The sequence below is a fragment of the Rhipicephalus microplus genome, chromosome 1 (genome assembly GCF_043290135.1).
Source record: "Rhipicephalus microplus isolate Deutch F79 chromosome 1, USDA_Rmic, whole genome shotgun sequence".
Lineage (NCBI taxonomy): Eukaryota > Metazoa > Arthropoda > Arachnida > Ixodida > Ixodidae > Rhipicephalus > Rhipicephalus microplus.
The window spans coordinates 138,757,350-138,773,861 of record NC_134700.1 but is presented as its reverse complement, the minus strand read 5'-3'; the positions used below and the strand labels follow the sequence as shown (position 1 = coordinate 138,773,861).

General features: G+C 41.2%; 1 protein-coding gene across 1 annotated transcript in view; it reads right to left on the bottom strand.

The window, feature by feature from the left end:
* Nucleotides 1–225: 225 nt before the first annotated feature.
* LOC142765757 (uncharacterized) overlaps nucleotides 226–16,512 on the bottom strand; it is a 31,882-nt gene continuing 15,595 nt past the window's right edge. The window contains exons 4-5 of the mRNA XM_075867351.1: nucleotides 16,196–16,363; nucleotides 226–525 (exon numbers count right to left, since the gene is read on the bottom strand). Coding sequence (XP_075723466.1) covers nucleotides 226–525; nucleotides 16,196–16,363 — 468 coding nt within the window. The remainder of the gene's footprint in view (nucleotides 526–16,195; nucleotides 16,364–16,512) is intronic.

Here is a 16,512-nt window from a genome sequence, read left to right as displayed (position 1 = left end):
GGGCCTCGCTGATGTCTGACATGCAGTCACCTAACACATCCTCGCCTTCGTCCGAAACAGGTGCCGCTGCTCTGCGATTGTGTGTGCTTATTTCTGTGCTTACGACAGTGGCGGGTTGCTGATAAGGTGTGAGCGTTTCTGCAGTACTGTCTTGAGGGTGCGAACTCTCTTGGTCTTTAGTGTGATGATATCTTCTTTTTTATGCTTTAATTCTCTGTTTTTGTGCTATGGGGCAAGAATGCGCTCTTCGTATTCATTATGCTTTGGTTGTGCCTTTTCTCTAAACGAGGGCCAGGGCATGGACTCGGGTCCCGCTCCACTGGTGTATTCGGCGCTGCTGCTGTTACCAAGCCGCACATTGTCCGCCCAGGTCAGCTTGGCCTTGAACTGAGAGCGGCTCCTGGATTGGCTCCCGGTAGATCCACGGGGCCCACGTTGGTGACGAGAGCACCCTCGTGAGCGAGAGCGCTCTCGGGAGCGGGAAACCTCGGTAGAGCAGAACGCACTCTGGAGTTGAAATGCCCCCTGAAAAGGGAGCTTTGCGGTGCATCAGCACCAGGTGTTCCTTGCTTCATAGCCATCCCAGCACCCTCCACTTTATCAGCTCACAATTTCGAGCGTCTGTCTCTTCGGCATTTTCTCACTATGTACGGAACATGGTATCTCCTTTTGCACGAACGCTCACCCGTGATGTGATCTTCTCCGCAAAGTTTGCGTTTGGGGGTGCAACTTTGCGTCTCTCAGGTGGCTTCTGGAATGATCATCTAGCAGTTGGGCACTTTTCTTTTCCTCCTCGCTCTTGTGACATACGTGGGCTTGATGCCCCACTTGGCCGCAAGCGCAGCAAATATCCACCTGCCTTCTGTAAAGCGAGATTCCATGTACGCCGATCCGCACGCAACGTGCCTCAGCACGTGTAAAGCTTCAAACAGTAAAACCACGGCTCGCGTGTTCTTAATTCTGTTCACGCCAATCGCTGTTCGGTTACGGCTGTTCACAATTGCCTCGTTGAGCTGGTGCTCAGTGATCGACGGGTCTATGTGGCCCCCATTAGACCCACCGACAGAATTGCCAAGCGCATTTCTGTTACTAGTTTTTTTTTGTCGCGTTATTATGACACAACAACCCTGGAGGTAAAGCACTGACATAACCTACAGCTACTTTGTCAAAGAATTATGACCTCGCACACGCGACAGAAGTGGCTATTTACAGATCCTAATCGTCATGGCAGGTGACTTGACTAGTTCCACAATTCTACCTGTGATGGTACGTTAAGATGTTACAACTGCGAACTTGTTTTTGTAAAGCATGCTCTAACAGTGACTGGTATTGATTTTTTTATCGTATTTTAACTTTTTTCTTTTAATACCTGATGGGACGAATATATCCACTTTTTCTGGGAAGAAAGAGCGTTCATTCGCGTCTGTCACATTCAATCTAAGAACAATAAATGATACCATCATCAGCAGCAGCCTGACTACGCCCGCTGCACTGCAAAGGATTCTCCGATGTTCCATCAGTATACTTGTTCCTGTGCTTGCTGCTGCCACTTTATACCCGTGAACTTCCTTATCTCATCTGCCAACATAACAATCTTTTTCCAATCACCCACACGCTTTCTCGTGGAATCTACTCAGTTCCCCTAATTACCAGCGGTTATGTTGATTTCACGCTACGTGCCCTGCCCATGACCATTTATTCTTCTTGATCTCGACTATGATGCCATTATCACGCATTTGTTTCATTACACATTCTCTCTCATCTTGTCCTTTATGGTTACACCCACATTTTGCTGTCCATTGCTCGCGTTGTCTTCAACTTAAGTTCAACCCTCTTTGTAATCCTCCGGTTAGTAGATAAGTACCAGTAAAATGCAGCTGTTATAACCTTCCTCTTCAATGATAGTGGCCTTCTAGCATTCAAGATTTGAGAATGCTTGTCGAATACGCTTTACTTCATTTTATTCGTCCAGTTACTTCAATCTTGTGGTTCCGCTCTGTGGTTACAACTGGTCCCAAATACAAGTACTCTTTTCCAACTTCAAGTCCAATGCTATCTAGCTCATAAGGCTGTTCTCTTCCGAGGTTGTTGCACATTACTTTTGATTTCTGCAGGTTATTTCAAGACCTACATATCTCCTCTCCTCACGTAGTTGAGTCATCATGAATTATACCTGGTCCCCTGAGTTACTGGGCGACGCAATGTCATCGGCGAAGCACGGGTTACAAAGGGCTCTCCATTAGCTCGTATCTCAAACTGTTCCTATTCCAGGTCTCAGAAAGTTCCTATAAGCAGCCAGTGAATCAAATGGGGGAGCTCTTTTGTTTCACACCCTTTATTGAGTGATATAGTGAAGCAATACATTCAAGAATAAAAACTTCAAGTACATGGGAATAATTATTAATTAACTTTATCAGCACTCTTGCAAGAATGGCTGGGCAGAAGACTAGAAATCTGATTTGTTATTTTAAAACGTACAATCTACGGGACCGATTTTCAAAATGAGAGGCCAGGCTTTTTTTACTGAGCTATAATGCACTGTTGGTATTGCCCTTCAGCTATACTGCATAGTGGACACGCAACACGAACGGTGCAATAAAGTATGAATTGAGTCTTATAAAAAGGGTGAAGTTTACACAAGTTTTTTTTTTGAAAGAGCGAAGCAGGTTTTGATTAGGGGTTTAATGTGGCCTCCTTTTCTGATGCAAGGCTTTCTCTTGACGTAGACAAAATAGTGCTGAACCACAGCCTGTCACAAACCTTGCAATAATGCTTGGCGTCACTGCCAGAACTAACGCGACGAGCTGGCTGTAGTGCTTCCGGTAGAAGGGCATGCTTTTAGTCGCTTGAACTTAGCTCCCGCGGTGGACAAACTCCGCACGGCGGCTGCGCGCATAGTCTTTGTCGGTAGGCGCGGCTGAGAAGCAACAGCACGGATGCTTTTTGCGAAAGCGCCACGTTTCGCAAGAAGCTCTAGGTTCTTCGCTCCAATGCACCAGCAGATACAATGGAAAATGTACCTCTTATTCGATACCCCAAATTTATGATCTCCACTGAAAAAAATGCGGAGGATCAAGCTTATTCTGGGAATCACTTTTATGCGTGCCCTTCAGTTAAGAGCTTGCGGAGCAGCACTGACTAGCCTTGACTTACACGTGAGGAGTAGGACGGACGTTATTGTGTCAGTCGAGTACTTATGTGCATCGCGACGTCTTAGGAAGCAGCTTATTAACCATCTGGTGTTTAGAAGTCAGTATCTAGCCCGTCATAATGTTGGTACTTGCGTACGACAATACGATAATACTGTCAGTAGTATCCAGCTACTAATACGTGCTAGCAGCAGGATATCAATAACACTCAACTGCCATAGAATAAAAAAACACAAAAATTATCTATATTTCACTACGATTCGTAGGCATATCTATCACTTATACAGCACTAGGCTCTTTTAAACAAATGTCAGCCAAACGTGGCACTATTAGCCAAAAATAGCTGACAGCTGACCATGCAGTAAATGCTGTACATGTTATATTATGTAGATGATGCCAAATAGTTTTATCACACTAAAGTTGAGGAAAAAAATCTACTCTGTTTAGGCTCCTCAGCCCAATTAAACATTGAAAGGGGTGAAAACATCATGCTAGCTAGCCGGCAAAATTAAAACCGTTTTAGATGTGCTGATTTATCTAAGACTAGGCGCTCGTGTCCTTCTTGTCTCTGTGTCGTCGTTTTGTTCTCGCGCTATAACTATGGTCGTGCCATACCAACTAGCCCAAGCTGCCACACTGCTAGGCTAGAGTTGACCCTGTCAAACCATTATCCGGTAGAAGAAAAATTCGCGTGTGAATTCCTTAGCTTCGGTTTACCTAAAGTGAGCTGGGAACAAAACCCGATAACTACTTCAAGACTCAGCGTACTCAAACCTCAAGCCAAAGCCATTGTCGTTACATCAACCCTGTGTTCGCGAGAACTTATATTCCTTCTTTTCGCGAACAATCACAGTATGGAGTTCATAAACATGTTCATCGCCACTGCTTCGCAATAATTTGTGATCGCTTCCTTTTTTTGTTTCTTTACCGTACGGCCTTTCCCGATTAACGTCATTGCCTGTGGTAACGAACGAAAGAAATAAGAATTGAAACTCTTTGCGTTGACATTGCATGACTTAGGCACTAAAGCCACGAAACATAACCACGACAGGACAATTACGCCACGAGGTGTTATCCACAACATGCCCATTCTCGTTTCTAGAGAGGCAGTAAAAGAAATGTCTGACTGCTTCACTTGTCAGACACTTAAAAAAGCGCGAATCTGGTGGCATGTAGTGCAGTTGAATGAAGTGGGCATGAAACATAAAATGCGTGGCTTAAGTAGTAGCAGAGGCGGGAGCAGTAGTGAGTACGGTGGCAAGTCGTAGCGGTAGTGCTGAGGGTAAAAAGAGTGACACACATCCATTGTTGGATTTACCGACCTTTTGTGGGTAAATTTAACTACCACCTACGATGGTCCTGGGACCATCATAGATCGTAATGGAATCCTGACAAAAAGCTCCATGAAATGCAGCTTCACTCATATATACCACGATGGCTTGACAACTTACAATTGGTATCGCTTATTCATTTCATGTGAGTAATAAAGTTACATGCATGTAATGTCAACTTGTCGTGCTCTGCCGTGCGATCCGCGCTCAGTAAACTGCCTATCATAGTAGCCAAATGGAGCCTTGCATTTATTTCAGAATGTGCAGCATCTCCATCTCGTTCATGTGTTCATGTCTATAGCACCCATGTCGGCCACACACTCATCTTGCAGAGACAATTTATGATTTCGGTCGAGTTAATCCCACATTCTTCGGAGCATCTATCACGTAGAATGTTAGCTGGCCATTTGTTGATAAGTGGGACATGCGTGCCACACCTTCTGCTGTCAGCGAAAACTGCCTCTAGGTCTCAAATAGGCACATGCGGGCTCCCACAAACAAATAGCGCTTTCACAAAGAGAATATATCTGAAGTGAAATATGGAAATTGCAGCACGAATTGTTTGGGAGATTGCCGGTAGTGAGGGACCGTTGTTAGCTACCTGCGAATATGATAACTAAGTGGTAGAATATAGCCCTCAATAGCCCCTGTTTGATTTGCATTTTAGGTGAAGATATATTTATTGCCGTCTCGCTTCGATTATGTTTTTTTCTCCTGCTTTGTGTTTCTCTTGATTACTGAGCGGCTGAAAAAATATACCAAGGAGGTTTATTCCTAAAGTCTAGCCAGTGCCTCCTTGCACTGCATGTCTTGAGATTATTCATTAGCAGCTAAAGAGATATACCAGAAAATTAAACACCTATTTATTAGTATTTAGTAGCATTTATTTACTAGTTTATTAAGGGGGGGCACTGTTCAAATTTCAAGCCGTGGTACTTCATGAGTAGCCAGCAGCCACCTCCATTTTCTACTGCGAAAAGTTCACTACCATTATTTTGCGCTATTTGTAAACTGAGCTCCTTGACCACTGACAAGCGAGCGTTCTCAATGTTTCTCACCATTTTCGTGCTGCTCCCCTCGTCTGTAAACGTGATTAGTTCAGCGGCAGTGATGATCTCAGCATCTGTGACCACAGACGAATTCAGACCATCCATCGTATTCGTGATCTGATCCGTTTCGCCGCTTGTGACCAGTATGAGTGATGATAATAGCGCGTCCTGTGTGTAGAAGGTAATTAATAGTACGCTGGACTGAAAAATCACACACGTATGATAGGAAATAAACGTTCATTATAAAAGAAATACCTTTGCGCGTCAAATCAACATTGACATGATGCACACTATGGTTTGATTCAATCAGAGAAACAGTGCTCGGCTGCTCTCCTCTAGTTTAAATGCAAGAGCAATAGATCGACAGTAACAACAGTGTAAACAGGGAAGAATTAGAGTAAAATTGTATTTTCAGTAATACCTCGTAGGTTCATTCGCAATAAAGTTTTTGTTTATGAGATTGTACCCTTGGCAGCCTGTTTGATCTGAACGCACGAGCAACGCCTTGCCACAACCTATCAAAGCGTAACGAGGCCGTAGATCAACGATTGAAGACCACATGTTTTCACCAAAAACCACACATCATTCTCATTAGATAAGAAAGTCTATGCAAGGAGAGGATTCACGACAGTATAGCTTTTTAGACACGTACCTTGTATGATGGCGTGAAGGTGGTGATGCGGTTCTTGCTGGTATGCGCTATAATGATTGATAACTTGTGGATTTGGTGTTGACTAACAATAAATATAACTATCTAATGGTTATTTTATGTTAGTCAGTGCTGTGTAAAGCTACTATGGAGTGATTATTGTTAAGTATGTGGCGGATAGTGTTATATAGGTGCGTGCTTTTCGTGTATATAATTAGTGGTGGCTAACTACTCGCTCACACGCCCTCTTGTCAGGTAGTCTTCTAATTATACATGCAAATATCATCTAGTGGTAGCTCATTACCACCTCGCGCAATGTGATCGTCTTAAATATTTGAACATTGTCGCCTTTCATTAGCTATCACTGCAGAATGTTGGCTGACTGTCAGCTAGTCTTGCAGCGCTGGCTATCACTACTTACCTGCCAGCTTGTTCAGCCTGTGTGGGCACAGATTGGCTTGTGGATTCGTGTGTTTATGACAAACACCCAGCTAATATTGTAAGAAATATTACTTGGTAGACTACTATGACGGTAATTTCCTCTACCATACTTCGCTCCTGAAGCAATTTCACAATGAAGGGTGTTTATGATGTGCACTTTTGCGCACCTCAGCATGCGGAACGCCTCAATCAATTGTAAACGTCTGTGCGGATGCAAGGAGAGACATTACGTAGCACTGTAAAAAATCATTTAGGTGCGGCACTGCAGTCGACGAGCATGATGAGCGTGCGTCGTGAGCACTATTAGGTGAGATACGTTCAACTGCCTCTTAACGCTTGGCTTAAACCAAACTGTGGAGCCACAGCCAGTCTCAGAGAAGTGCGATGCGATGCGGACGAAGACAGGAGACACAGAACAACACTCTTTTGTGCATATCTGTGTCCCCTATCCTCACCCACGTTATGTCGCATTTGTTCGAGTACGGAGAATCAAATAAACTTGCCAAATACAAAGTCCAAACCAGCTTTTACTCTTTTCTATAACATTGACTGTCACAGTACGTGGAATGTGCTCGTAGTTTCCCCCTTGTGCCTTTTTTCGACTGCCTGATGTTTGTGTCCATTGTGACATTCTCTCCATTGTGATATGCTTGAAACACGCCTTGCAGCTAACTCTATTATTTTGCCTTGCTTGTCCACATTGTTTAATATTGTGTGGCATGAACTCTACATTGATTACATGCTGCGTTAATAAGTTACCAAGTGCAAAAAATTACTGTAAGTATTATGCACAATCGGCCACAATATGATGATAGATTGCAAGCGTAGCATGCGAGGTAGTAGTTGATGTAGTAACACTAATATAGGGACTGGCACTAAAAATCCGAGCAGCGTAGGACGCAAGAAAGACATATGAACATACAGGTCTCTAATTGGTTATTTGCAGCTGTTATTACACATGCCTACATGTATTTAGCTCATGGTGCATCTCGTAAACACAACTCCGCTCTTAGTTTATTGAAAGAAAATTTATTTCGTAATATAAAAGAAGTGTATATTACGCTTAATAAAGTGGAAATGTTAGAGGTTTCAACCAAGCAGATGAGTATAGACACTGAGCGGACACCGTTCAAACATACATATCATTTTACATTCTCATACTAAACCGGACTGGTTAAGGAGAATAATGAAGTTAGCGCCAATTAGGCTGGTATTTATTGCAAATATTGACATTATCGAAGACCGGTGGCCAACGTGCGCTTTTGCAGACATGGTGTTACATAAAGTGACAAAAAAACATTATTTTACCTACCAGCAACGCAGCAAAACGGTTTCAGCAAGTGTGTATGAGAGTCCTCAAAAACCTTAAAATTCCAGTATTAAGAGCAGCATCTTTCATTCTTGTTTAAAGGAAATTCCTCGTTAGTAGTACTCGAAAAACACAAGCAATAGTCTCTTAAATTTTTTGCAAAACATACAACAGTGTTTGATAGCAACATTCGCACGCATCTTTGATTTTTTTTTCACTTGTAGTAATGCTACTACATTATTTTTCTTCAATTTTTTTCATGAGCTGTGCTTCCCATATGGGTCTCCTTTGTACAAGGTTTAGCGCTGTATAATGCATGGAGTGACGCATAGCATTGTTCAAGAAGTTAACAGCGTTCGTACTTTGTAATGTATTTGGTGGCCAATTGGAAGTGCAAGTGAGTGATGACCGTGTTATTTAACAATTTATTCATACAGGTGTCTTTGTGAGCTATAGCTCTGGATTTACTTTTAATACTTAAAGGTAATGGTGAAAAGAAAAAAAATCATCATTGCCTTCCCGGGCGGTTTCTCACTAACCGGAGAAGCTACAAGATGAATTATGAACAAGCTAAACTGGAATATGACGCAAGAGGCAAGGTCAAAACGTGCATTTTATAGGAACCTTTATAGTTAAGCTTTGATAGACAGCTGCAGTGGTTTATCAAGTGCCAAAAAAATATCTCTTCTGCCCGGGAATCGTATACTTTTCAGGACCAAGTCCGCGGCTTACAGATAACAGATAATATTAAACTGGGCCAAACAACACAGCAGCTGCGCTCCTAGTTTTCACAGGTGCTACATAGAACTGGCACTAGTAATAAGCCCTCGACATCGGTGTTCGCCATAAGTATAAAACATTTATGCCCCCTTGAATCCCTAAAACTGACTAGCCTCGCTACCTCTTTATGATACACAGGCGTTATTTAATTATATTACATAGGGGCAAATGGGCTCGAAATTAATTTTTTAATTGCAATATCATCACCATTGCGAGCATTTCACCCTTAAAACTGATCAGCAGCAAAGGATCACATTGTCTTTGTGACAAATATTGTGACAATGAGCGTTTTGCCACTGGTAAGGCCATTGGTTAGCGCAACATACATGACCATTAGTTTCCGAGTTGCTCACCTCCTCTGTAAACGTGAACAGATCAGCAGCAGTGATTTTCTCAGAATCTGTAGCGGCGGGTGAACTCAAGTCTTCCATGGTGATTGTGAGCTGATCGGTTGCACCACTTGTGGCCGCCATGGTTGTCGACTCAAGTACAGAAGAAGCATTCTGCGGCGGATGGTATTATTTGGGTTATCACTTGTCAATAAAATAAACGGCATATAGTGGCCCCTGCTTAGACTGAGAAATCAGTGCGTCACGTTAAAGCTCCTATATTAGGCAATTATTGCAATAGATGATGTCAATTAATATGTGAAAAAATGCTCATTCTCTCTGCTATACCCTCAAAATAACCGATAGCAACCATAATTTTGAAGGGGTCGTGTCAATTAGGAAGTTTCAAGTGATGTTATGTCGCAAATACCTGTTTATATTCTCTTTCGTGCATAAATGATTACTTTCAATTTTTATTATTTTTCTTTGAACCTTTGTCACATTTTCGATTCTTTGACAAGGCAACCCTCACTGAATACTTCGACAAGGTATCCCTCGTGTGTCTATTTTTGTGTGATCGCATTTTATTTTGCAAGTATAAATCGCTTTGACTTTCACTTTAATAATAATACGAGTCCTTAAATTTTCTTTTATATTTTATTGTGACGTGACTAATGGCGACCTTGTTATTTACAAATATCATGAATCCCTTAAAATACTTGAATACAAATATATTCTTTACGAACATCACTATGGATGAAACAATTACAAAAAAATGGAGAAGTATTTTACTGACAGTCATAAAATCATTAACACACTCACTTTTAGACCAAATATTCATCAAGGTAGTTCTGAATAATAAAGCGAAAAATGCGACTTAAATCCACTCGGACATTTAGTTAAAGGCAATTGCGCGTTTCACAACTTCAAACCAGCCTGTAATCTAGGTCCTACATTGCATGTTAGTTTAGCGAAAAGATAGTTTTGAATGGCTCATCAGCATGTAGTGGGTCAGGATATTGGTTAATCTGCGAAGCCAGACAAACTTTTTACTACTCGACCAAAGTGCATTACACTCACAAATGCTAACAGTAGTGTTAGAGGCAAGACATATCTCAGAAGTGATATCCAGCATCAACAAGTATTGTTGATGCTGGCAGTCATAGCTTTAAAATGTCTGGTCCGCAAGCCCCCCTCCCCAATTGCCATTCAAACATTTTTTTGCTTCAATCGCTCTGACGATATATCTATACTTGAAGTATTATCTGAAAACTAGGAATCATTTGTGATGCAAAGTAAAGACTGCGATTTGAATCTTCTAGTTCGAGAGTTTGAGAACATTGTACATGTATGCATTCATCGTTTTGTTCCCAATAAAAAAAGGAAATTGTGCAATACAGTGGATGAACAGAGAAATATTGCAACTGTCTCACCGTGTTAGGCGCCTCAGACACTCTAAAAGCAATGCCTACCACATTTTCAATGCCGAATTTACATCTGCCAAGGTGGAACTTAAACAGAACACAAAGCTTGCCACGGACTTCTATACTGTAGAAGTAACGGCGCTCCTCAAAAATAACCCACACAAGTTTTGGCGTTTTGTCATGCCTATTACTGATTCTGCATCTTCATTTACTATCAAAAATGAAATTGTAAATGATCCCTTGTGCATATCTAACGCATTTAGTGAATACTTTCATTCTGTCTACGCATATGATTTTCAATCATATCCACTTCTCGATATTCATTCATATCATTCGATTCCAGACATTACAGTTATTGTCAACGGAGTTCATAGTTTGACTATAAAACTAGATACCAAGAAATCTAGTGTTTGATATGATGTTCTTAATTTGTTTTACTGCGTTATTCTCAATGAACCTCTCGTTACCTTGCTGTTATATTTATTAAAGCTTTGGAAAGTAGTACTGTTTCTTCATCATGAAAACTTCCAAGAGTAATGCCATTGTGAAAATGGGGTAGCAAGTCCGACATAACTAACTATAGACTAATTTCTTCAACTCCGTATTCATGTAAAATTTTGCAGCATAGACTATACAAGCACATAATGGATTTTCTTCATTCCAACCACTTTGAACTAATGCACAGCCTGGCTTCAGAAGTGGTTTCAGCACCGTCACCTAATTAACTGAATTCACTCACGACATTGCGTATCATTTAGACCAGGGCGATCTCCAAAGCCTTTGACACGGTACTACATTCTAATCTTCTGCCCAAACTACGCATCATCATGAAAAATTCTATCTGGTTGATTAGGTTGCTAGTTTTTCTTCATAATTGTTATCAATATATTGACTTCAGTTCTACAAGGCCATCAGTTCTAGATGTGGGCTCTGGAGTCTCACAAGGGACCGTTCTTGGGCCCTTATTATTTTTCGTTTATATAAATGACCTTCCAGAACATGTATCCTCATACATTCGTCTTTACGCAGATGATTGCGATTTATATAACGGGAACGTTTCTGCAGGTGACGAAAAGCATTTGAATGATTCCTTTACCTCATGTTGTGCTTGCTGTGAAAAATGGAAAATGGACATTTATTTGAAAAAGACTGTTGTTCTGTCAACTACAAAAAATTCCGCCATATCCATGAAGTGAATGATGATGAGTGGGCGAAGCTCCGGAGGTAAACCTGGTAAACCATGAATCCTCTGTACATTTTGCCAACTCGATTTTATTACATCGCTCCCCCTAGCGTACGTCGCCACACTAAATCGAACGATTGCCTTCAACCAATGACACGCGCCATATGTGACATCATTTCTATTTTATAAGATCTCGCGTCTTTCATCAACGACAAGTACCGCTTTCTAGTTTATAACATCTTGCATCTTTTCATCATCAGCTACAAGTACCACCATCTAGTAAACACTACAAGAACTAAACGAGAGGTGGCTACATACAGGAGACGGTACCGCCATCTAGTGAACACTGCAAGAACTAAACTAGAGGTGGCTACATACAGGGGACAGTACCGCCATCTAGTGAACACTGCAAGAACTAAACTAGAGGTGGCTACATACAGGCTACAGGGGACGCACAGCCCACGCCCTAAGGAGCTTCACCCCTAAAAAGCAATGCTCGTTATTGCAACATACTCTATCAATGTTGTCTCTTTAGCAAGAGTTATGCTGTGCAAATATCTTTGCGTCACATTCACTCATGATCTTTCATGGTCCACTTATATTGCCTTAACATGTTCCAAATCCTTAAAGCTACTAGGATAGCTCCGTCGACAACGCAGAAATCCCCAAAGGATATTAAACTTTTAATGCATAAATCTCTTGTTTGCCCTATTGTTGATTATGCCTCCACGGTGTGGTAACCTTTTAGACTGTGCGACATATTTAGACTAGAAGCAGTTCAAAGGAGAGCTGCCCGTTTCATTTTCGCAGGTACGACCACTACTTCTCCCCCTCATTAGCATTACACGAGCTTTAGCTGGAACCCCTTTCGGTACGTCGTAACGTAGAATCATTAAAATTTTTGCACAACATAATGAATCATTCATATCGCATTTCAAACAAAGCCTTTTTGTCATTTGCTCAGCCTTCCTCTACCCGCAACTTCCACGAGCTCAATCTTGCTACCTATTTTGCACGCACAGATACATTCGAGTATAATTTCTTTGCCCGAACAACAGTATTATAGAATTCCTTGCCTGGTCACATTCGATCACTCTCCTGAATGATTATCTTACTATTGTTGTTGTAATTGATTATTTAACAAAAAATAATTTCTGTTGTATTATAATGTGTTCTTTGTTATTTTGTTGCTACTTCCTATGTTTCTTTTCTCTTGCAATTCTTTAGCACTGTATAACCCCACTCATGCAATAACCGTTTTACAGGGCTGCAATATATAAATTAAACAAATAAATAAATAAATTCCGCAGTAGTTAATCCTCCTACTTCACAAGGCAAGAAAAAAGAAAAAAAACGTGGTGTTCAACCGTATCCGGCAGCAAGAAACTTTTTCTCCCTGTCTGTTCATCATATGGTAAATATGTTTCAGGGCTACATTGCTAAGGAATAAGCATTTAGCAGTTGCCAAGTTCGTGTTACCTAAGAAGGACTTCTGAAGTATTCAGTGTTTCCCAGACTAAACGACAATTATACTATGGGGCACGACGTAGGTGGGGGCAAAGAAACTTTTGAGTATCTCGCGCTGATTAAAGTACATTGAAGTATCTCAAAACATGTCTCTCAAGTATTCCCCCTCCAACAATATGCGCTACTGTCTGGCGGTCGCATATTGTTGGTGACAGATATTCCCGAATCATGGTCGACAATTTGCCTTGATTCATTAGGGTTCAATCTGTAAGCATTGGGTAGCGCTTCTTCTAACGTATTCAGTTGTTGGTGGTTGTGGTACAGTGAACGTTTGCATGTTGCATCTCCACATATGTTGCATAAAGCGATTGCCTAGGTGTATTCGAACCCTCAACTTTTCAATTCAAATCAGGTATTACTGAATTTCATAATTCGACCTGATTATCGAATTGTGAGTATGAGAAGTTTCAAGTAATTTGATAGGACGAATATTTAAACCATAACAAAAGGCCATTGCGCCCCTTGGTTAGGATGTTGTGGCTAATATTATTGCCTTTTTTTCAATCTTTTACCAGCTTTGTGGCTCAAAATTGAGCGCGTGTGTGCATAAAAGAAGATAACGACATTACACACAAGAAAAACAACAAAAAACGCCTGAGTAAACTGTCAACACATAATAAATTTCGCCTCCAAAACGACGACACAGACACCTGGCCCAAGCAGGTCGCGTATATATGCAGCAAAAACCCAAAAATGTCTCCACGTTGACTCTTGAAACCCCCGGTGATAAGATTCACCTGTGCACACTTTTTGATGCCGTACAGACGCCATGGCCACATTGAACCATGAGTTTAGAATCTCTTACATCGTCCCTGCGTGCAGTTAAAATGCTGCTAAGAACAGGCTTTCAAAGTTTTCTTTCGGCCCATGCACCAGTAGCATTGTTTAAAATGTGTTAAGCGACCACATGAAAAAAAAACAGCAACCGCAATCCTCTCTTTTATAGTTGTTCCGTGGACAGAAATGGCGTTGTTGACTGAAAAGTGGGCTCTCTTAGCAAAGTGGTTACATATCCCTTTATTCCCACAAAAAACACCAGAAACATGAGCATAATAAGGCTTCCACCACGCTGTAGCTTGCCTGATTTCTCAGTTGTCATAATGTAACTGGCGGTACATGTTTTACATAAATATACTATGTCATATAAACTTAGATCATTCGTGTCGGTCGCCACTACTCGGCACTAGTCAATTGAAATTTCAATTTAAGTCAATTTTTTATATTCCTACACCCTATCTTCTGACTTAAAATCGCGATGCCAATCTACAGCAGGCGGTGCGCTTAAGAGAATGCACGCCTAAATTCCGCAAGCGTAATGTTGTTTTTGATTGTCACTGGCTCTGAGCGCAGCCTATTTATTTATTTATTTATTTATTTATTTATTTATTTATTTACTCTCAGGGCCCAAGGGCATTACAGAGAGGAGTGGGGGTTAGAACACTCTACAGGTATACAATGCAGCAGGAGTGTGGTTACACATATGAAACACATTTGAAATATCCACATAAACTGGAAAAAAAAGTAAACAAACAACAGAAAGGAGAAATCAAAAGGCGCAAAATTAAAAACATTTGCCGTACACGGGAACAACCGAGCAGGATTTACACAAAACCGCAGAATTCGCGGAAAAAAAAAATTCAGGTAATATGGCCACTAATAGCCACCTTAAAATTGGCTGGATTAATTATTGAAGCAATGCAGGTGGGGAGGTGGTTCCAGTCCGAGCTGGTTTTGGGAATAAATGAGTTGAAATAATAGTTTGTCCGGCTGCTGGGTACGCCAACCTTGAACTGATGGTCGTTTCTTGTCGAATGATAAGTGGGAGGAAAAAGCATCGAATCTTTGAGCGTTGAATTGGCGTGATAAATTTTATGAAAAAGACAAAGCCGTGATATTTTCCTGCGAACAGACAGATCAAGTAGGTTAAGGGAAGATTTCAAGGACGAGACGCTAGCCGTACGAAAATAGTTTGATAAGATGAAGCGTGCGGAACGATTCTGGACAGCTTCGATATCATGGAGTAACGAGTTGATATGCGGGTCCCAGATCGACGACGCATACTCCAGCTTTGGCCGAACTAAAGTTTTGTATAAAACGAGTTTTATATCTGCTGGTGCAAGAGCAAAGTTTCGTCGTAAAAAACCGAGCATGCGGTTAGCGTCGCTTGTGATATGATCGATGTGTGTTTGCCAAGAAAGGTTATCCGAGATGTACACGCCAAGATATTTGTAACATGACACTTTGGTTAGGGGGTCGTGGTTGAGTATGTAGGTGCACGCTGTAGTATTATGTTTTTGACGGGTTACTCGCATTACTTTGCACTTATTTGTGTTCAGTTTCATTAACCATGTATCGCACCAGGTAGAAATCTTATTAAGGTCAGATTGTAGCGCACTTTGGTCGGCGGAATCCAAAATTTCTCTGTAAATTACGCAGTCGTCCGCGAAGAGTCTAATAGTTGATGATAGTGTATTCGGCAAGTCATTAATATAAATTAAGAATAATAGGGGACCTAAGACAGAACCTTGCGGCACACCAGACGTAACAGAGCAGTGCGTGGAAATAAAGCCATTAGCAACTACGTATTGTGTGCGGTTACTTAAAAAACACTCCAACCATTTGAGAATATTTACATCTAGATTGATTGAGTTTAATTTAGAAAGCAGTAGTTTATGACAAACGGTATCGAATGCCTTCGCGAAGTCGATAAATACGCAGTCGATAACTGAAGAACGGTCAGCGGCGCAAAATAGGTCGTTAGTGAGGCTAAGTAACTGAGTTTCACAGGAGTAATTTTTTTCACAGGAGTAATTTGCAATGATTTTGCAGTTACCTACTGTTGTTGCCAGTGAATGATGTGACCGTTTGTAATAGTTTTGCTGTTATGTTATATATGCATCAGAGGAGCGTGAGAACATGAATACTTCCTTAGTGCTTTGAAAATTTGGATGGGGATAATCACAGTGTATAAGCATACTGCCCCATCAAAAGGCGATCATTATCTACGTGAAAGATGTGACTGACCTCTTCCGTGCTAATGAATTCTTCCGTAAACGTGATCAGCTGAACAGGTGTGATCAGCTCAGATGCCGTGATGGAAGACGTATCCACGCCTTGCGTCTTATCCGTGAAGTTATCGGTTGCGCCTGTGGTTACCAAAATGGCTGTAGATTCAGCTGCTGAAGAGCCATTCTGTAATCAACAGTATTAGTCTGACATTACAAGAAAATTTATGCGAACTGAGGAGGTTGTCATTAGTGCAATTTAAAAAAAATGTTTTGCCATCGTGGTTTGTTTATATTAGACAAATGTCGCACAATACGATGTCCCCTAATATGTAA